General features: G+C 42.0%; 2 protein-coding genes across 2 annotated transcripts; both read left to right on the top strand.

Moving 5' to 3' along the window:
• Positions 1 to 5,367: 5,367 nt before the first annotated feature.
• On the top strand, positions 5,368 to 16,189 carry scaf4a (SR-related CTD-associated factor 4a). The gene is made up of 19 exons (XM_080482628.1): positions 5,368 to 5,527; positions 7,011 to 7,094; positions 7,244 to 7,288; positions 7,389 to 7,550; positions 7,671 to 7,803; positions 8,417 to 8,553; positions 8,663 to 8,845; positions 9,010 to 9,092; positions 9,223 to 9,307; positions 9,490 to 9,666; positions 9,982 to 10,055; positions 10,199 to 10,389; positions 10,565 to 10,665; positions 10,873 to 10,986; positions 11,082 to 11,238; positions 11,319 to 11,446; positions 11,676 to 11,829; positions 11,989 to 12,144; positions 12,357 to 16,189. Exons 1-19 carry the CDS (start codon positions 5,498 to 5,500, stop codon positions 13,613 to 13,615), a joined length of 3,453 nt encoding a protein of 1,150 aa, XP_080338754.1. The 5' UTR covers positions 5,368 to 5,497; the 3' UTR covers positions 13,616 to 16,189.
• Positions 16,190 to 17,378: 1,189 nt separating this feature from the next.
• Positions 17,379 to 21,231, top strand: sod1 (superoxide dismutase 1, soluble). Its single transcript, XM_080483813.1, has 5 exons — positions 17,379 to 17,517; positions 18,595 to 18,691; positions 18,822 to 18,891; positions 19,437 to 19,551; positions 19,663 to 21,231. Exons 1-5 carry the CDS (start codon positions 17,446 to 17,448, stop codon positions 19,768 to 19,770), a joined length of 462 nt encoding a protein of 153 aa, XP_080339939.1. The 5' UTR covers positions 17,379 to 17,445; the 3' UTR covers positions 19,771 to 21,231.
• The last annotated feature ends 921 nt before the right edge of the window (positions 21,232 to 22,152 follow it).

Here is a 22,152-nt window from a genome sequence, read left to right as displayed (position 1 = left end):
GGGGTACGGACAAAGAACACACGTGGAGCCGGAAAAACGGGAAAGCAACGGCATAGAAGCAAAGGTTTTCTTTTGTGCGCCTTCTATTTCAATCATGCCAGAAATAAATTAACCAATCCAGCCAAAGGATGTGCAACTGATACACCTGCAAAGACAAAAAAATTTTTTTTATTTAAAAATGCATGCATGCAAACCTTTCCGCAGGAAGCACGTGCTTATAATTAGATGTGAGAACCCCATTGCCAGCCTCATATATATATATATATTAGGTTTTCTGGCGATAGACTACCTGAACTTGGAGTTCTGCCAGGTGGTACTCCAGTATATTTAGGAGCGGCAGATAAATGATCATTGTGCTTCTGGGTCACATGAGGTGTTTTCTACTTTAATAAGTACAACGTTCATCTGTCAGAAGAGGACACCTTGGCTTAGGGACAGATACAGGTTTTTCCCCCTGTCATTTGCCATTAGACAAGGGTTCATTTCAACAAGTAATGATGACATTATTCATCGAAATACTCATAATCTATCTATCTATCTATCTATCTATCTATCTATCTATCTATCTGTCTATCTGTCTATCTGTCTGTCTGTCTGTCTGTATTTATTTAGGGGAGGTGTCGATTTGACTGTGGCGTGTTCTGAGGTTGTAGTTTGCAGTGTTTTTATGACTCCCTGAAGGAAGTGAGGGGTAGACATCATCACATACATTCGGACGTGCCTGCTGGACCATGCTTTCCAGACAAAAACAGGGAACACAAGACAAAGACCCAAAGGTATACGTACGCCATCTATTGGGGGCTTGTTGTACTACAGGAACATGCAGCCGATTGTACATGAGCGCCTCCAACCTTAAGCCGATACTTTTTTTGTTTTCTTTTTTTTTTTTACTAGATGTTTCTTCCATTTGTGAAACTGCTTCTAAACCGAGGAGGTAGTAGTTCACCATTGGCAATTAAAGCATGATGTGTTTAAAGCGAACTGCTACTTTACACATTTTAAAGATGAATTCAACATATTACTTAATTTTGCTAAACATTTAAAGAAGAAAAGACGCAAAAAAACGTGCACTTAAATTATTGCACGAATGCAAGATGATGATTACGAAACTAACATGAACTGACAGTTTTGATTACCTTTAACAAGATGAGTTGCCATCTTAGAGTTTGTGGTTTAATCTGGAGTCACAATGAGTTAAATGAATGAGAGTAAGTAAGAAAAAAATAAAAAATAACAAAAGCATTTGCCTTGCTGTATGTAATGTACACGGCAAATATACTGAGATAATAACCATGTGCAAAGCAGATAAATAGTAAAACAAAATGTTTTTAAAGTGGAAGTTGTGAACAGGAACAGTTTACAAGGAAGTGAAAAAATCCATGACATTAAGTAAGCTCTTTGGGTCACACACACACACACACACACACACACACACACACACACACACACACACACACACACACACACACACACACACACACACACACACACACACACACACACACACACACACACACACACACACACACACACACACACACACACACACACACACACACGCACACACCTTGACAATAGGTTTGAAAGTCTGTGATTATCTGTCTTTATGTTTGTTCTGTGATGGACTGGTGACCTCGTTATTTTTGTTAAAGTTACTCTCTTTGTTAAAATGTATTTCATTTGGATGGTTTTACCACAAAAGACTTATCTTACCCAAGTGATTCAATTGACCTGAACGCTACTCGGTTAAAACATTTCTGATGTTTTAAAAGCTATAGTGCTTAGAATAGGAAATTAATCGTATCCATTCAACACAAAAAGAGACAGGTACTCTTTCTCCATTCTTAAACCCCTACAGTCAATTCAGGTCTGTAAATATAAAGATGTATATTGTTTGCTTCTTTATTATCCACTGGATCAGTGCATGAGCAAATTACCACCCAAGAGAGTAATGTCATTTATTTTACTACCAGCATGAAACAGATTGAATGGTGAATTGATATTTATTTATGAGCGGCAACTGTGAAGCATGTTATGAGTCTGTAGTTTTCAGTCTATCTATCTATCTATCTATCTATCTATCTATCTATCTATCTATCTATCTATCTATCTATCTATCTATCTATCTATCTATCTATCTATCTATCTATCTATCTATCTATCTATCTATCTATCTATCTATCTATCTATCTATTCTACCAGTTTGTGGAATGCACCACACGTGATAAAAACTCTAGACTTGCTGTATACGAATGTCAAAGACGCCTCTAGGTCCACTGCCCTCCCTCCATCAGGTAAATCCGACCACAATGTAGTCCTGCTCACACCATCATATAAGCCTGTAGTACAGAAGCAACCAGTGACAGTGAGGATAGTGAGGAAATGGTCTCATGCCATGGCGTTGCAGCGTGGTGCGCTGGAGCCCACTGACTGGAATGTATGAACCACACAGTGAGGACATTGACAGCTTAACGGACAGTGTCACTGAGTACATTGGGTTCTGTATAGAAAACTGTGTTCCCCTCTAAAAGTCCACTGCTACACCAACAATAAACCCTGGGTTACCGGCACCCTAAAGGCACTACTTAATGGAACAAAAAGAGGGCCTTCGGGTCTGGGGACAGAGCGGAACTCATGCAGGTACAAATAAAAAAAGAAACTTAGCAACAAGGGGAACAAGGACGCTTAGAGGAAGAAAACTGGAGGAGAAGCTGAGGAAGAACAAGGCGAGAGATGTGTGGAGCGGTATGAGGGAGAGGACTGGCTTCTAGAAGTAGGCTTCGGGTTGAGGGGACTGTATCCACCGCCATCTGCATCAGTTTTTCAACAAGTTTGACTCTCTGTATCTGGCTGCTGTGACATTTTCATTTCCCTCAGGAGATCAATCAATCAATCAGTTTATTTATTTATTTATTTATTTATTTATTTATTTATTTATTTATTTATTTATTTATTTATTTATTTATTTATTTATTTATTTATTTATTTATTTATTTATTTATGTTTTGTTTTTGGGAGGTGTCGATTTGACTGTGGCGTGTTCTGAGGTTGTAGTTTGCAGTGTTTTATGACTCCCTGAAGGAAGTGAGGGGTAAACGTCATCGAGTACAGACAGACGTGCCTGCTGGACCATGCTTTCTAGACACAAACAGGGAACACAAGACAAAGACCCAAAGGTATACGTACGCCATCTATTGGAGGCTTGTTGTACTACAGGAACGTGCAGCCAATTGTACATGAGCGACTTCAACACTGCCTAAATTAAATGTATGCTCACTTTTGCTAGATGTTTGTTCCATTTATGAAACTGTGCTTCTAAACTGCGTAGGTAGTTTTCCGTTGCCTATTAAGATTTGATGTGTTCAAGGAGAAATGTCGCAATCCTATCTTATTTCATTTCTTAATGGTAGACCAATTACTGTTGTCTTTATAGGGAATCCTCTATCCTTAACTTTATGACAAGACAAATTATTTAGATGTATTTTTTTCTTCATAAATCATTGTACAAATACAAGATGATGATCACAAAATTAACTACCTAACAACTAGATCCTCTTTGGAACACAGTGACTGCTTTTAAAATGTGGCTGTATTGTTTCAATTGGATTATATTGAGTCCTATTCCGGAACTATTCCGCCCCCTAGTGTAAAAACCTGGGAACAACAAGCCCAAATCCCATCATCCTTTGCCGTGCGCGCCGTACCGTTCATAGACATAATATAGTAGGCGCCGCATTGACCTCTTGGCGCTGACGAAGCGCGGCGCCTCCATCTTGGTCCGGTCGTCAGTTCCCCTCAGTCTAATCTGTTTAGCAGGATCAATGAAGTGTCAGCGCATTTAATCAATCATAACTCGCTGAATTATAAACTGATTTTCACGTGTTTTTTTCTGCAAACGTCATACATGTAGGTGTGATTCTGGACACGTGGTTTGGCGTGATCTACTATTCATAGTGGGCTAAACAATAATAGAATGTTGTGATTTGTGATATATGATAGTTAATTTGCCAAACACAACGCACACACACATACATATTAACACTAATATATGATTGAGAAGCAGAACCAGATTGTGCACTACTCAATGTTAATAAGTTGAAAAATAATATGAATATGTTATAAACCCCGCGATAAGATACAACACAATAGACAAGTTGTAGATCAGAACGAAAAATTGACTTTTTTTTAATGAATTCATTTCAGGCATATGGCGATTCACATGTGTACAATGACATAGTTCAACTAATATCCATATAGTTCATATATACACTTGTCCTCCACTGAACACAGCCACCTGTATTAATATTGACAAGTAGCTATTTAAGATATTTACAAGAGTCAGTGTTCTCAAGGCCCTGCTTTGTTGTGAAATCTATTTGAAGATCCTAATTTGTATGAGAAAATATAATAAGTCCCCTTCATATAATAACAAAGGACTTTAATAAAGAGTGTAAGAATAAAATGTACATGAATTTTAAAGTGCTAATTTCATCTGACCAAAGTAGAACGCAAGCCTCTCTTGGATCTCTTCATTAATGAGGGTCTTATACCTCAAATCCCCCAAAAGACTCTTCACTGTGGTCTTTGCCCTCTTTTCTCTTGCCATGGCGTTCTTCTTCTCTCGCTCCGGAGTTTGCACTCTTGCTAAAGCTTCATGGAGTCTGGCTATAAGAGCGGTAGGAGAAGCAGGCAAGGTGGAGCTGTGATCCTGGTAGATGGAGGGATGAAGATGATGTAGGAGCCATACCCTGCAATGTTTATGTTTATTTTTGCTGACGTCACTTATGGGTTGTTACGTAGGTGTTGCCGGTATGGGTTGATTGAATGGGTTTATATTCTCCTGTGCTGCAGAGACAGTTGAGTGGGTTTGGGATTGTGTATTTCTGTTAACCGTATAAACGTAATTGAGAGAGTATGATTTAGACCTAAATTAGAAAGAAATCATTTTGTCCTACATCCTGCCTTATGCCGTGTGTGTACCTGATGTTCACCTGATGGTTGAAAGAATTACATGTGAATAATACAGCCTGTGTCTAATGTCTGTTCACAGTCATAGCGCCACCTATTGGTAAGAGGAAGTGTAAGGAGAAATTTATATTTTCACACACCATGGCCCTAAACTTTGTGATATCATATATTCAAACAACAATAATGTTCCGTCTTCCAGTGAAAAGTAATCACCCGAGCCCTGCTTTCAACAGTCCGCCGATTTGTACAAAAATACGCCGCACGGTGCTCTGGCATCTTGAATTTTCTGTTGCTTTAGTTTGTGTTTACGGTTTGACGACCGGACCAAGATGGCGGCTGTTTTCCCTGCGCCGCGGCGGCCTTTAGGGTGTCTATACTCTTTGTGTCTATGGTCCCTTCAGCCACCAGTGCGAGGCTAACTAGCGATAGCAACCGGGAGCGGACATCTTTTGCCGACCCTTCCTCGAATAACCATCGCGGCGAACGCTGAACCGGGAGCAGAGCGGGCGGCTCGGAGCGCTCGGGAACCATGGATGCCGTCAACGCCTTTAACCACGAGGTAAGCCGCCCGCGGAGCCCGCCGGCACGCGCAGCTCACCGAGCCTGCTGCGGCGCTGCAAGGAGCGGGGCTAGCCGAGCAGTTCGGGCTGGTGGGCCTGCTCCGTGAGCCTCCTGGACATCTTCTGCACCTTTTAGCCCGGTTAAACGGAAACGTGACCCGCTTCCAGCCGGAGTAGCGTTGGGCTACATTAATCAGAGTTCTGCAGCATTAAGTGAATAAGCATAATAAGATAGTCAACACGGACTCCGCCGCCGTCTGGTTAGCTTGTAGTGAGTTTCGGCGACTAGCAGTGATGTTTGTATCTTCAGCAAAACACAGTTCCACTGCAGTACTGTCCCAGCCAGCATAATGTCCATCACTGTTCCATTATGAAGTAAAACGTGCAGCTGGCGAGGAGATGCGATGCGGCGTTATTGTGCGGCCTGTTGGTTGCCTGCAGGGAGTCTCATCCCAGCTCAGGTCATCTCAATGTGGTTTCTCTGGAATCCGACGAGGGGCTTTACTACAACTTTAACCCCACCCGGACCCTCACTGTTCATTCATAGAAACTCCACCACAGCCAGCCTGGCGTGGTTTTGGTGTTTGCACCAGATTATTATTGCTTCAGGTCTAAGTAACGCTTTCCTCAGTGCATTTCACGCTTCCATTAGCAGAGGGTTGTTTTTCTTGTTTATAAATAGTCGGTGTCAATTGTTGTAAATCTCTGGTAAACACGATGCATATGCTGCAAATGCAATGTAATTACGTCTGTGCTATTCTGCTTTCCTGATAACAAGCTATACAATAGTCATCTGAATTACTTGTGGAACAAGGCTGTTGGGTGAAGTTATTTTTGTGGTTGTGATGATCCACCTTACCATGGCTGAAGACAACAGTCCATCAAAAAGGATGCAGACAAGCATTCATCTCCACACGTTGAGGCAGTAAAGCGGCACCACTTAACAGCACAGATACCTGGAGAAAACCTACTTTCTGTGTGTCTCCAGTGGTACTCCACTATGTAGCCCTGTGTCGTACACTTTGAGTTCAAACATCAACACGACTGCTGTCTTCAGTACTGTGGAAAGTGCTTTTTATTAGATGGTATATGGATGTCAACTTTTAAGAGAATATCCGATAGAATATAAAGTCTTCATTAGATGGAGGGTGACCATAGAAAACAGTGAGCGCACTTTTGCACAAGTCTCTGGATTCCATCAGAACAAAGTATGGGCAGTACAGGAACCACGAAACCTGAAAGACATTTCATTGCAGATACTTGAGTGATCAAGTGATTCAGTCATGAATTACCTGTTAAAGGTGACATTTCTGCTGGTTAGTGGTGAAAACAGCTCGTTAAATTATGTGTTGCGTTCACACTTAAATGTCTTTAACTATAAATTGAGTGTAAACTCTGCAAGCATGGGCATGTGTTTGTATTTTATTCTTTCTCCTGTGCCACATTTATCCATCTCACTCGCTTATTATCCATGTTTTCTAGTTATTCTCACTGATGGACTCTAAGCCCCCGATATCTCGGGCTAAGATGATCTCCATCACCAAGTCAGCCATCAAAGCTATGAAAGTAAGTCAGAGTTTATGTGACTGCAACTTTCTTTGAATTGTACTTCCTTATGTTTTATTTGAGTTTATATATATATATATATATATATATATATATGTGTGTGTGTGTGTGTATATGATGATATCTCCACTTGCTTTTCTCTTGTTCAGCTCTACAAACATGTGGTCCAGATTGTGGAAAAATTTATCAAAAAGGTGAGTCGACCTTGTATGAATACAGAAGGAAATCTATTATTTATTTATTTTTATCTAACGGGTATACATTAATTTGCCTTCTACTCTCTTCTCCATTCAGTGTAAGCCTGAATATAAGGTAGCAGGACTATACGTGGTGGATTCCATTGTAAGGCAGTCCAGACACCAGTTTGGAGCAGACAAGGATGTGTTTGGCCCAAGGTTCACCAAAAACATTACAGCAACTTTTGAGAACCTCTGCCTTTGCCCTGTAGAGGACAAGGTAAGACCATCAATGGATAAATCCATCACTGGACATCTCTGTATATTGTAGGCCTCCTTTTCCTCTTCTACTCATAAAGCCATCTCGCTCATGCTGTTTGATTGTCTCTACTTTCTGTAGAGTAAGATTGTGCGAGTGTTAAACCTGTGGCAGAAGAATGGCGTGTTTAACATCGAGGTCATTCAGCCTCTTCTGGACATGGCAGCTGGATCCAGCAGTGGTGCTGCAGCATACGCAGGCGCAGATGAGCCGGGTAATACAAGTGACTTTCTCGTTCATTTCTGAGGCTGTGTTGTCCACTCTTAGGCTACATTCACAGCACACATTCTAATTTATTTGTTTGTAGTTGTTGATTGTTTGCATTTTTTTTTTTTCCACATTGTAATTTCAGTGCCGTGTGTCTGTGTCCGATTTCAAATTTTTTTTAAGTTCCGGTCCAAATAATGAGGGAAAGAGGGAGATTAAAACAAAAGGGAGCACACATTTTACTGATGGCGTTTTGTTGGCTGTCACCTCTGTTATGTGTGTATGCAGTTTCCTAACCATGTTTCAACTCCCCTTGTGCAGAACCTCACGTCAATGAAAGTCAGATTAAATGTGAAAAATGTTGATAAAAATCTTATTTGCGCTGTTCAGGCTGTCCTAGTCAATCGGACATGGGTCACTCGTGGGCAAAAAAAGTTGTATTTGGGCCACTTCTAATTTGTCTTGTCAATTATCAATGAGCCTGAACTATTTTCATTCTACTCATGCAACATGCAAAGCTTCTCTTACACTTTGGCGTTGGTGCTGTATGACATAGTGTTATGTGCATGTAAATGCATCTCTCTGCTGCACACATGCTCATTTTGTGTCTTTTTGCTCAGGGTCCTCTCCACCTCCAGCCAAAGAGCCGGTTACTGTGGTAACTACAAACTCCACCATGACATCCGCGGCTCAGCTGCACAACTCCGACGCCTTTGCTGCGGTGGCACAGCTCTTCCAGTCCTCACAGGGCCAGCAGGTGTGTTTTGCTCTGATGCAAAGTGGCATTAGCTTCAGCCTCATTTCTTCTGTTGTCATCACCCAGCGCATCTTTACTACTAAGGCTTCTCTCGCTCTCTGTCCTTCAGCTTCAACAGATGCTCCAGAACTTTCAGCAGCAGCCATTGAAACAGACCAACGCTCAGCCTCCACTCCATCCCATTCAAACACAGCCCCAAAACACATCCACCGGGTCAGGCATGATCGTCCCACATCCTCCCCTGCCCTCACAGCCGACCCAGCCGCCACAGCAGAAGTCAGCATTTGACAAGGTGAACGTGTGTTTTTATGTATCGGCTTTAGCGATTACAGGAGAAAATGATCCTAATAACAAAATATGAAAATGAAGGAAAGACTGTTCAAGCTCTCATCTTTAACAGTTTGTCATTTGTTTTGTTTTTTCCCCGCAACTTCACCCGTGTCTTCGCGTTAGAAGCTGCTTGATCGTTTTGACTATGACGATGAGCCTGAAGTTGGAGAAGACACAAAGAAGGAAGAAATCACCTCTCAGCCCTCTTTGTAAGTTCTCCATTCAGTCGTGATAAGTTCTCTAGCATATTGCAGAGATGAAGGAAGGTTTGATTGATTTTGCCTTCAGACCTGGGATAGAAGTCCCAAAGCTCACGGTGTATTTTTATCACTATCGCAGCATGCAGCAGCCTCCAGCCTTCCCACAGCACATGGAGCACTTTAAGCCGCAGATGGCTAACATGTCGCAAGACCTCACACAACAGGTAAAGGAAGCAACGCTTGAACAATTTGCTCTCCACTTTATTTTCTTTTTCATTTGTTTATGCTTTAATCGAGGCGTTAGAATAATACATGCAGAAAAACATACCTGATAAAATGACGGCTTTATGGATACATTTGGTGTAATTTGAATGAGCACAGTATTTATAATGGTTGTCCCTCTCAGGTTTCACTCCCTCCAAATGGCCAACTTCAGGTCTGTGGGTTACCACAAGGACAAGCCTTCCCCGTTGCGATGCCTCCCATGGGGCATGTTCTGCCTGGACAGTCCCACCCTGGTCCCACTGGGCTTCCAGGCTTCCCAGGGGTGTTTCCTTTACACAATTCAGCTCAGCAACAACAGGTACAGGTCCAGGTCTGACAAGATTTATGAAGTAACTGCATCCAGCAAGCTTTTTTTTTTTAGGGAAAAATACATTAAGTGTATATGTCTGTACATAATAATGTCCTTTTTTTTTTTAATTTGATGAAATGTAATTCATATGTCAATTGTTTTCAGTGAGGTACATCCTTAAAGGGGGAACTCTAATCTATTTGCAATTTTTTGAGGGTGTGAAATTATATTCGTATAAGCCTGGTGTAATCAAAGCTCTTTGTAAACGTTGTTTTTACTATCCAGTATCGAAGAATTCAATCTGTCTTTTCCATATTGGATTAGGATGTGTCAGTGGATATGGATCATTCAGCTATGAGAGATGGCAGACATGGTCAACGGTCGCACTCTGGCTCCAGGTAAGCGCCTCCAAGTGGATACTGATGTTTTGAACCAGGTTCTTACAGTAACGTGCTCTTTCCTATCCATATCATCGCACCTTTTTAAGATCATGCTCTGGATTGCGAAGACATTATTTTTAATTTATTTTTTCTACTTTCAGATCTCCCAAGCGAAGACGGTCGCGGTCCAATTCCCGCTCACGACGAGCCAGGCACAGACGATCCCGCTCGCGCTCCAGAGACAGGCGCCACCACTCGCCACGCTCCCGTTCGCAGGAGCGCAGAGAGCGAGAGAAGGAGCGAGAGAGGCGACAGAAAGGCCTTCCGCCAGTCAAGAATGAGACACTAAGCAGTACGTCACGATCTGAACATGGTTCTAGCAAAATAGATAGAAATGAAAGATTAAAGTCTGTTACGTGATTTGCACAACCTGTTGTAAACGTTTCAGAAAATTTTAACAATTTGTGACTTCCTGTCTGGCATGGGTATTTTGTATTTGGGAGTTCATTGCGTCTCGCTTTTTTCAGTTTGCAGTACGACTCTCTGGGTGGGCCAGTTGGACAAAAGGACACAACAGCAAGATGTTGCCTGTTTACTTGAAGAGTTTGGGCAGATAGAGTCCATCAATGTAAGTGAGCTCATACAGATAAAGTCACACAAACAAAACTGTGAACTCGTCTCATAAGGGCATCCAGACATCCAGATTTGTTTTTAGAAAAGCCTCTGCCCTATTAAGAAATAAACATGACGGAGCCATTTGAAAAGATGGAGGTTTAATGATACCGAGGGAACATTACTCTCGCCTTGACTTTTTTGTGTTTTTCCTCGTCTGAAGATGATTCCTCCACGCGGCTGTGCTTATATTGTCATGATCCATCGGCAAGATGCCTTCAGGGCTCTGCAGAAGCTCAGTAGAGGCTCATTCAAGGTGAACCAGAAAGCCATCAAGGTGAGTGAATGGCCGAGACTGTTGTAAAGATCTGTGTGGACCAAAAATTCTAATTCAGCTTGTATTTCATTTTTTAAAATTTCATTTCTTACCAGATTGCGTGGGCTTTGAACAAGGGCATAAAGCCTGAGTTCAAACAGTACTGGGATGTGGAGCTGGGCGTCACATACATACCATGGTCTAAAATCAGGGAAGACCAGTGTAAGGAGCTAAAAGAGGGAGGAATACTGGATGTTGACACATTATCACCAGGTAAAGGCTTTATAAAAACTCCTGATATCAGCTGAACCGTGTTTTAATTTGTTTTCTCATAAAATGTGTGTCTTTTCCAGGGTGGAGTGGAGTGAGAATGGCACTCGACCTCCCAGAAGAGCTCACCCACAATGGTCGTTCAGACCAACAGCAGCACGAAGAACCACAAGTAATACAAGTAGTCTCCCCGGCGGCTCTGCCTGCACAGGTAAAACCACAGCTTCTGAATCAGATCTGTTGATCTGTCTGCATTATAAAAGAAAACGGTGTCACTCAAAATCAAGACATATATTGGTCTGCTTCTTCTTTTGAATTATTTGCTGGGAATCTTAAGTATGTTTGTTGGATTGGAAATTGTATGGAGGCGACATTTCTATGGACCAATATGTTAAAGATACTAGAAGATATTCTTACTGGCTTTTTGCTAATGTTTTCAGGTTCCTCCAATGCAGCCGCCAATGGTTGGTGTTGGTTCCCTGCAGCCCCCCGTCTTCCCGGGTCCTATAGGCATGCCTCCGCCTTCTTTCCCTCCAGGTGTCCCTCCTCCTCCATTCATGAGACCTGGTTTTAACCCTCTACAGATGCCTCCAGGTAGCGGCGCATGCATTCATCTTCCTATTGTCTCCCTCTTGCACCGTCTGTGCTCTGCCTCAATTGGTTTTTAGTGGTTGTGTGCCCTGAATTTGGAACCGTGTTGAAGTTCATGTTGATCAGGGTCTGTTTTTGAGCGACTTGCCCTTTTTCTGCCAGGTTTTCCTCCTCCAGGTGCCATGCCCTTAGGCCCGCCACCACCATCCAAAGTTGGTATTGAAGATGCACCTCTGGACCCAGCAAGTCTGGGCAGCAGGAAAAGCGATGAAGTCCTCGAGGGTCCAAACATTTTCAACAACCAGATGGAACATTTTGGTGAGTGTGACTCTTTTAAGCCAGTTGTCAAAAAACTGCCATGAAACTTTGACAAACAAGCCATATTGTTAGCTTCGTGGAACAGATGCAGTTCTTTGCTTAATGTTCACTTCGGTTTGTTGGTGGCAGGAATTTAAATGAGGGACACCGAGGCATTTATTGTGTTGAAAACTTCTTACTCTGTTAAAACTTTCCTGTTTGCTCTCCATCAGGTTCACCACCAGGAGCCCTCCCAGGTGGACATCCGGCAAACATACCGCCCCCTGCCGGTGGTCTTCTAGGTGCACGCCCCGGCATTATTCCACTCCAGCGCCCTCATGTCCCCCCGCCACCACACATGCAGCGTTTTCCTCCACCTCATGTGCCAAGACCACCTCACCCCAGCATGCCCCCATTGCCGCCACAGATTTTGGCCAGAGGGCCACATCCACAAATGATACACCATGAACCTCCAACAGGAGGGTTTGGGATGCCACCTCCACCCAACATGAGGCCTCCTTTCCCTCATGGGCACGGCCCTCGACCTCCTCAAGGACCCCCTCAAGGACCCCCCCAAGGACCTCCGCAAGGACCTCCTCAAGGACCTCCTCCTCCTTTTATTAGACCAGGAGTCCCTCGTGCTCTTGAAGGGCCAGAAGAAATAGAAGGCAGACCATTCAGGGGAGACCGGCCAGGATTCAGGGATCGTCAACCCGAGAGAGACAGAGACTGGGATCGAGACAGAGATAGAGAGAGGGACCAAGGGTTTGGAGGTGGAAGACGTTCATTTGGCCACAGAGAGAGAGGAGAGGCCGGGGATATAGTGGATTGGACTGAAAAGGTCGGATTCAGGCTGGAGGCTGGAGGGGACCGGTATGGCGCAGGATGGGACAATGACCAAGATCGTGACCGAGACCGAGATCGTGACAGAGATCGAGACCGAGATCGTGACAGAGACCGGGACCGAGATCGTGATAGAGACCGAGATCGTGACAGAGACCGAGAGCGAGATCGGGACAGAGACCGAGACAGAGACAGAGACAGAGAAAGACGGGACTGGAGGGAGTGGCGAAGCAACTCTGATACTGACAGGCCGCATGGGAGGGGTGACGTAGAGGACAGGAGAGGAGGGAGGTGGGAGGGAGGAGAGAAAGGGCAGGGAAGGGGAGCAAGTGGCGAAATAGGCAGAGGCACTGACGTCAAAGAGGACAGGCCACGGCGGTCTGAGCGACGAGAGAGGACCTCGCGGTGGGATAAGGATGACCGACTGGCTGAAATTGAAAGCATGGACAAATGTCAGACCTCAAACAGCACAGAGCAACCTTGTGTGAATCCTGTGGTATCCGCAGACAGTAAAGAAGCTGATGTGGAGGCTTCTGAAGAGAAGCCCGAATCGGAACTTTCAGCTCCGCCTCCACAGGAGACTCCAGCTGAAGGAGACCCGGAACCTGAAAGTGAGCCCACAGAAGAAAAACAAGATCCAGCCTCATAGACTGCTGTGAACCACTGAACGATGACATAAAAAAAACAAAAAAAAAAACGTTGGCAAATGGATTCTGAGTCATCAGTTTGTCTGCTGGTAATGGACAGTTTCTGGGCAGTAACACATTTGTTCAAAACTTCCACTTCATCAACATTTGGAAATGGAAAAGAAAAACTAATCTGGCTTCACATATTCAGCCATTCTTTTTTGTCTGAAAAAAAATTCAGACCAAAAAATCCCTTGTTAATTATTGGCTCTTGACTGTCGTTCCACTCCTTCCTGTACGTTTATAAAAGCGAACAGATGCTTGCATGTTAACTCGGCTCTGTTCACGTTTTGGTTTTCGCTTACATTTTTAATGTGCGTCCTCATATGTGTGTCAGCGGAAACTTCTCAATGTAAATTCTTTTAGAACAAGTTTTATTAATGTACCACAAGGCCATGTCAAACACTGAATATCATCCCAAGAACCATATGATTGAAGCGCCTTTTTAAGAAGATAATTTTGTTTTGTTCATGTCACGTTATTTGAAAAGTATGGTGGCCTTAAAGTCAAAGTTACATCTTAAGGAGTGCATCATCCCAGATGTTGGTTAAAGTCAGTAACGGATTGGGTCAGGTGTGCTGAAATTTCTGCAGTGTTTACACTTGTCTGGTTCTTCGGCCGGTACCACAGTGTAAAGAATGAAATGGAGAGAGAGCGAGATCAGCGCCGCGGCTCACGTCATGCACACACTTGTGTAATGACGTGTAGTCTGCGAGTAGCTTCCTTTACACTGCTGTGTGCTGCGCTTAATGCAATGGTGTTGGATTGTGAAAGTGGACTAAGAACTCTTATTATTTGTATACCGATGTCATAACAGCAGCAGGGATTCCTCTCGCATCAATTATGAAGAATTGTTTCTAAAGTCCATTGATTGTTGTTTAATCCCTGCTGTGCTCATAGTCCCATTTTATTCAATCTGCAGCCAAGTGCTATTTCTGGCCCACCAGGGTACGGAGGGAAGTGTCGGCACGGCCACAAATGGGCCATACTGGGTTTGAATTAATCGAGGCTTTGCATTAACCAGATCAAACATGACAAGTGTGAACACACCCTTGACTTTTGTCGTCGCTTTGACCTTTTAATCCACATCGGGGAGATGCTGGTGTTTTTGTTTTTCTTCCAGACACCTAATGCTGTGACTGATAGATAGATGTGATACAGACTTTTTAAGTCCCATACTTTGACATCCATTATTTATAATTAATCTTGTGTTTTTAAACGTCCTCATTCCACCAGTACTGATCTTGCAATATTTCCGACAACATGAGTTTCTCGATTTGAAACAAAACCTGATCTTTTGTGGTATTCTAATATTTTTGGGGGGGGAAATTGACAATTGAGTCACATTTCGGTTGTAACTTTAATGCAAACTTTGTGTTACAAATAGGTGAGATAACACCAACGATTTGGTCAAAACTAAGATTTAAACAGCAGCGTTATCAATTTGCCTTTACTTAACGTGGACTAACAGGCCAAGAAACTTTTCAACCTAACAAAAGTTAAGAATGTAAAAGGACAATGTGGACTAGTTGTATTGTGACACCTCACCTTTTACTCTGTACATTTCGAGAGTACATTTTGATTTGTAGTTGGTGTTTGTTTCAGATGTGATCAGGACACAAAGTCAAATAATTTACTTAAAGGGTTGATGAATGACAGATTTTGCAATACTGCAGGAAAAGGAAACAGTTTTACTTTGAAGAGGAATAAGGTCTTTGTTTTTTGATATATTGGCTGTCAGCTTTTTGTTAGTGAAGTTCAGAGTAAAGACAACCACACCGACAGTTCAAGGGACGGTTCGGAACATTTCACTCCATTGCTCAAATGTAATTAGACAAAGAAAATAACAAAGGTGAAATCCATTGTAGGATTTGAATTGAAAATGAACACAAATTAATTGAACAGATTGGGGTTTACAGTATTTTGTATCAACCTGAATAAGAATTTAGTCTGTCAATTAAAGATTTTTCTTTGTGCATGAAAGGCAGGAGGAACTTTTTTTTAATCAAACAAAAGCTGAATTGTTTAGCCGTTATTTTCTATTTGTCTCATGTACATCAAACGTCATTAGTTTTGGCCACTGACAAATACAAAATGGAACCTTGTAGCTGCTTTTTCTTTTTTTTCTTTTGTGAAAAAGACATCTTACCCAGTTATTCTCTTCCACTGAGGAAAAAAACAAACTGTTGGATATTATATGTTGTGATCTGGGGAGTGGATTCTGCAGCCTGAGGCGACAAGGATAAATTTAAAGTGATAAAATGAAGAGTATTGCTCAAGACACTGCTGTAAATATGCTTGTATCACTGATGAGTCTCCAGGTGTCGTGGTAATTATTGTTAATAATCTGTGATTTCTTTACCTGAGCGAAGCAAATTGACTTGGAAGGAACGACAGAGGCCCTTTGCTTTAACGTTTTTAACTCCTACTGGTTTGAAGACAGATGTTTCTATTGATTTGGTAAAAATACAAAAGACATGGACATGAAAAGTCTTCAGTATTTCAACCATAGGAAATGGTTTTTAATAAACTATTTTTTTACCAACTGGTTTGGCTTCTTTGTGTCTAGGTCAACTTTCAGACAAGAGCTTATCTGATTAAAGTTCATACATATACACTTCAATCCCCTCGTACCAGTGACTGGAGTCCTGAGATACTAGAATTGTTGTCAGAGACGTTTGTACTCGTCGCATCTGCTTTACATGTTCTCATTAGACATGACGTCGTACCTACTTGGGATGTGTTCTCAATTCAGATGAACAAGTTCCACCATATATATATGCTCTCTCACCACTTCCCCTGTTTACAACACACGACCATATGCCACTTGAATTTTTTCCTTCTCGTTGTGCCCGGTGACCAGATTTGTTTACTCTAAGATAGCTTTGACTGCTTAGTTACATAATAGTACCATCAGTTAATTTTTGATTATCTCGAGTTGTGCAGGAGCAAACATGGCTGTGTGGAGTAATACACTACTGCTTGATATTAACATTTTGTGGAAGTTTGGAATAATTTGATTCAGAGATAGTTCTTATTTTGTAGAATTATGGTCTTGCAACTCATTAAAACAAAAATCTAGGGGCTCAAAAGATATTTTGTAAGATCAGTCAACAAGTATCTATACAGAAATTATAGCATGAAAAGTAGGTTAATTTAAGCTACTCAAGCTTTAACAATTGCATTGCAATAATTAATGATCATAAACAGCCCATAAAATCATCTGCTGCCCTTTCCCCTCCCTGAAGGAGATTACCAGGTCCAGAAGAACCACTGCCATAGGACCCTTCCCACCCAGCTCATCACCTGCCTGAACTGATGCCTGCTGCCAAGCACCTGCCCTGCACACCCAGATCAAACAGTTTTTATCTTTTCGCCATCCGGTCATCAAATAAGTGTTGACATTAGTGTTTGAATAACTCATCATAAGCAATCCTGTTTAATGTTAGCTTATAATTTGTCTACTTTTTTAAAATACACTTTATATTGAAGCATAAATGAGGCAGCACCTGTAAATTCATTAGTTATGACATATAATGACAACACAGTGATTCTATTCTATTCTGTTCGACACTGATGCGGGCTATATTCTGACTTACGTTTGCTTGGACATATTTGATAACGATATTAAGATACGCACTTGTGTAATGATCAGGGACCAATCACAAGGAGGCCTTTTAAGAGGCCTCGCTTTTGATTGGCTGCCTTCAAAGTGCTCCCGCCCACTCGGCAGACTATTTGGTTGTCTCTGACGGGAGCACGCCTGTTCTCTGACTGCGAAGCTGCGATAAAGATGGTGCTGAAAGCGGTCTGCGTGCTGAAAGGAGCCGGGGAGACCACCGGAACGGTTTACTTCGAGCAGGAGGTAAGGCGTGCAATGCCACATTCAGAGATAGACCAGTCTGGGTAGTTTTATCTGAAGAAATTGTCCGGGTTCGCGCTCCCAGCAGCCTCCACGCTCGAGCGCTAAGCTAGCTTAAGTTTTCAACTCACAAGCTGGTCGTTGAATAAAATCACTTTTTCTCCAGGAAAGCTGACTAATGGCTGCAAAGAAATCTTTGCTTTGGGCAACAAGACGTTTATTTCTGACAGATCTGGCTTACAGGTGCAGACTTTTCATTGGTTAATGTTTGCACACCGCGCTAACGCACTTTTAATTATCGGTTAGCATAAAAGTGCGCAAACGGTTTTATCACTATCATTTCAAACTATTATTCTTTGTTTATCCCTCCTGCTGTAATTTGTGTCTTCAAGTTAAAATCACAACCTTTGGTCACCGACGGACTGGTTTGTTAATAAGTAACTCGGGAGATTTTTGAAAAAAAAAAAAAAATGTAACGTCTGTTTGCGCACCTTGAACATTATTACCTTCTCTGGTGTCGAACGACTGTCATGTGAATCCTGACAAGTGATCGTCGGCAAAACCTCCCTGTTTGAAAACGCCCATAACTCTCTACAATCAGTATAGTAATACAAATTTTGCTGAGTCACTGTCCTCGTTTGTTTTGCCTTTTCGACGTTTGTCCTTTTGATAGGAGTGGCTGTGGTTCGCCCTCATGGTCAGCTGTGTTTGACGAGTCAGACACTCAACATGTTGTTCATGTTCGTGAGGAGTCCTTGTCATTAGGTTTGTAATGGGTGATCAGCTTACTTCCGCAGAAATGCCGTGCAGCCCTGCTGTCGTAGATGCACAATGAATCCCCAGAAGTGTCCTGTCGTTACTGTTGCATATGGATATAAAATGATCCCTCAAACGTTCCTGTTTTGTTAGGTTACACTTCCAAATGTGTGTTGTTTTTTTTTTGTATGAAATTTTGTATTAACTGCCTTTCTATATCCTGATTTTTCTTTGTTTTAACTTTGAGTCCTTCCAGCGATCTAGCTATGACTGCTTTTTTTTGTTGTTGTTGTTCTGATAAAATGTGTTTTCTCAATCTGCTAGAGCGATTCAAGCCCCGTCAAACTGACTGGAGAAATCAAAGGCCTTACCCCAGGCGAGCACGGATTCCACGTTCATTCTTTTGGAGATAATACAAATGGTGAGCATCTGACTGTAGTTGTTTGCGTGTCTATACATTTTCTAATGCACAAGACGGGCAAGTTGGTGTTGCCTTTTTTTTGTCAAGGTTAGCTTATTTCTCATGATTAAGATCCGTTTCTTTTTCCCAGGGTGCGTCAGTGCTGGGCCCCACTACAATCCCCACAACAAGACTCATGCGGGTCCTAAGGATGCAGACAGGTGAGATCAATCCATCCAAGAGTTGTACCGAGTGCTGCAAAATATCACAAATACACTGACATTGTTCTGTTTCAATGCACAACACACATGGTTAAAGACTGACTGAACTGTCAATGTGTTTGACTAATCAGTTGGGGCCCTTCTGCACTAAGTAGATAAGAGTTTGTGAAGTCGCAAAGTGTGTGGAAAAAGCTTAGTGAGTGTTGTGATGGTATAAGAAATGGAGGATGGCAAAAACATGGCCCAGTCCCAGCGAAAGTCAATTGAGAGGGATAGAGAAGAAAATGTTCTTTAAAAAAAAAAAACAATGAATAAAAACCAACCTGAATCAACCTTTAATTCCAAACGTTTGCTGGTGCTGAGTGACCTTAATGACCCCTTTTGACCTGAGAATAAATATGGAAAGCTTCATTTCAGTAGTTGCGTGTATCACGTTCTATTTAAGTACCTGGTACACATGCAGTATTTTATCTCATGATTTATGGAACATTGCCCAGTTATGTATTTAGAGGGTTAAAAAAAAAATGTTTTGCTTTCGTAAACAGACATGTGGGAGACCTGGGAAATGTGACTGCAAAAGATAATGTCGCCAAGATTGACATCTCAGACAAGATGCTCACCCTCTCAGGCCCGTACTCCATCATCGGCCGAACCATGGTGGTAAGCGCCTGACAGCTTCAGTATTGTTCTGTGTTTTTTCTCTTTGCGACAAAGTTTGAAAATTGACTGAACCGTGTGCCTGTATTCTTTTCTTTCTTTTTCTCTGTCCAGATTCATGAGAAGGCTGATGACTTGGGAAAAGGAGGAAATGATGAGAGCCTGAAAACGGGTAATGCTGGTGGACGTCTGGCATGTGGAGTCATCGGCATCACTCAGTAAACGAGTCTGCCAGAACAGTGAAGAGCTGGAAGCAGCACATCCCGCTGGCACTTAATACGACCAACATAGTTACTTAATGTGTCACTTTGTCCTTTTGGATTCTCTGAGGCTTTTTGTCGACTAGTCAGGAGAGTAGATAAGCCTCGCTTCGTCCTGTCCGTTCCTAATGACAATATTGTGTGTCTGCATATTAGTTTTGGTCCCAAAGAATTGGTAACGCACAAATAAAGATGTAAATAAATACTTCCTCTGTATTATTATTTTTGGAACAAATGCTTAAGTGAAATATGTATTCTTTCAACAGCATTCACAACGCATTCCTTGTTTATTGAAAATGTATAGTCAACTCAATCACTTGCCCCCCACAGACTTTTAAATGCTGGTCAGCCATAACATTAGGACTACCTTCCTAATATGTGGAGCTCTTTCAATACTGACCACTGCAGACCTGGAACAATCCACCAGCGCTGCAGTGTTTTCAGGCGACGCGCTGACCCAGTTGTCACAGATGTCACTTTTGGCCCTTGTCAATCTTGGTCAAATCTCCAAGCTTGCCTAGTTTATTGCTTAAGATGGCCCAATTAGGAAAACACAGATCTCTTCATGTCTGTGGTGTTATGATGATTAATCAGTGTGAATCATTGGCCCAGACTGCTCAGGTAAGTAAGCATTTACATTAAAGGTTCAAGTTGATGGCATCTGAAATAATAGTGGCACTTTGTGATAAAGTTGGTTGGCTATCGTTATGGTAGCTTTAAATGTTTACTAGGAGAGCTCGATTATAGTCTATTAATAGAAATCCATCCAGATACTAGTTCCCTTAAATGGTAGATTATATACATATACCTGCTTTTGAAGCCATTGGTGCAAATGACACCTGAAGGCTCACGTGTATAATCTGGCTCCACTGAAGGGGGAATAAGTGGTGGAAGCCACAGAAGAGGATTAGGGCTTCCAAGAAAAATCTGAAAACATGACTTTTGAGCTCGAACATTTCTGATGCTAAAAAATTTTTTCTGAGGGGGCGGTCTTTATCCTCCGTAATCTAACTCCTTTTTTTTCTTTTTCTGTTTTATTTTACTAATCTAACTCTTTCCTGTTTACCTGAAAATGACCAACACAGAGACCTTTCTGGTAACGTATCGACTCGCATGTAAATTGCATGTCCTTGCAGCAGGAGGCCTTCTGATAACAACCCGATGAAAGAACTGGAAATATTACGGTACTTTTCGGTTAAATGAATAAAATAACACTTGTCTTTCTGAAACGGACGAGTTGTAATGCAATAATACGGTCGTATTGTGCAAATCCTGGACTGAGTGGAAACTGGACCACCTTGAAGGCAGCGAGGCGACAGGACGGGTGAGACCAGTTTAACCGTCATGAAGCGCACCTTGTTGAAATTGATTCGTTTTAAGTTGCATAATTGTATATAGTGATTAAAAGCAATGAAAGACTCTGAAGGTTGTTTTTTCCTTAAGACATTGACAAGCTAAATGATGCACAAAAAGTAAGGAAATACGTGTTTGACGCCCTAATTGAGAGCACCTGTGCTAGAAGTTGAAAACGGGACGGTGGCAGCAGGATTTAATAATTAATCTCAATGTTGCAAAGCACTCACTCAGTTTTGCTTCTTATCCCAAAAATCACTTGTTTCTTTGCATTTGTAGCACCGTTTAAATGCAAAATAATCATGCTTTGAAATTGTATAAAGTTACATGAAGTGTTGCATTGGTTTTCTCTGGGTACTCCTGGTTTTTTTCACTGGCCAAAAACATGAAAGATTAATTTCTTTGTAAATCAAAATTGTGTTTGTAGGTTTGAATGCAGCACTACGGGCCAGTGGTGTCAAACATGAAGACCAGGGTCCAGAACTAACCTGCAAGAGGGTCCAATCCAGCCCAAGGAATGAACTGGTATGGGGGAAACTTTTACTAAGAAGACTTTTTTTTTTTCTTTTTCTGTTGTATCAGTGTAGTAGCTGTTCTTTTAAATTTACTGAGCAGGGTTTACATTGTTTTCCACACTGAAGCACTAAAATTGATGTATCATATTAAGGTTTTGTAAATCTTTTAATAATTAAATGCAAACATTCTGAATATATTCATGTAAACATTTTGCTGGTCCAGCCCACTCAAGGTCAAAGTGGATTGTATGGTGGCCCCTGGGTAAAGCAGTTTGATGCCCCTGTTTTAAGCGTCTACTGTCTGTATAAAACACCGTCGACCTCTAGAGGGCAATGCAACTCTGCCGCAAATATTAGCAGGTAGTGTTTTGACTCTGTCAGAGCTGCTTGTCTCAGATTTTAGATAAAGAGTCCTGAAGCAAAGTCTCTCTCTGCTTTTGTGTTGTTATTGTAGAATTGTATGCATACTGGAAAGG

Source organism: Lipophrys pholis (assembly GCF_963383615.2).
Source record: "Lipophrys pholis genome assembly, chromosome: 16".
In the NCBI taxonomy this organism is placed as follows: Eukaryota; Metazoa; Chordata; class Actinopteri; order Blenniiformes; family Blenniidae; genus Lipophrys; species Lipophrys pholis.
Note: the sequence above shows the minus strand (reverse complement) of the source record. Positions and strands in the feature narration are given on the sequence as shown.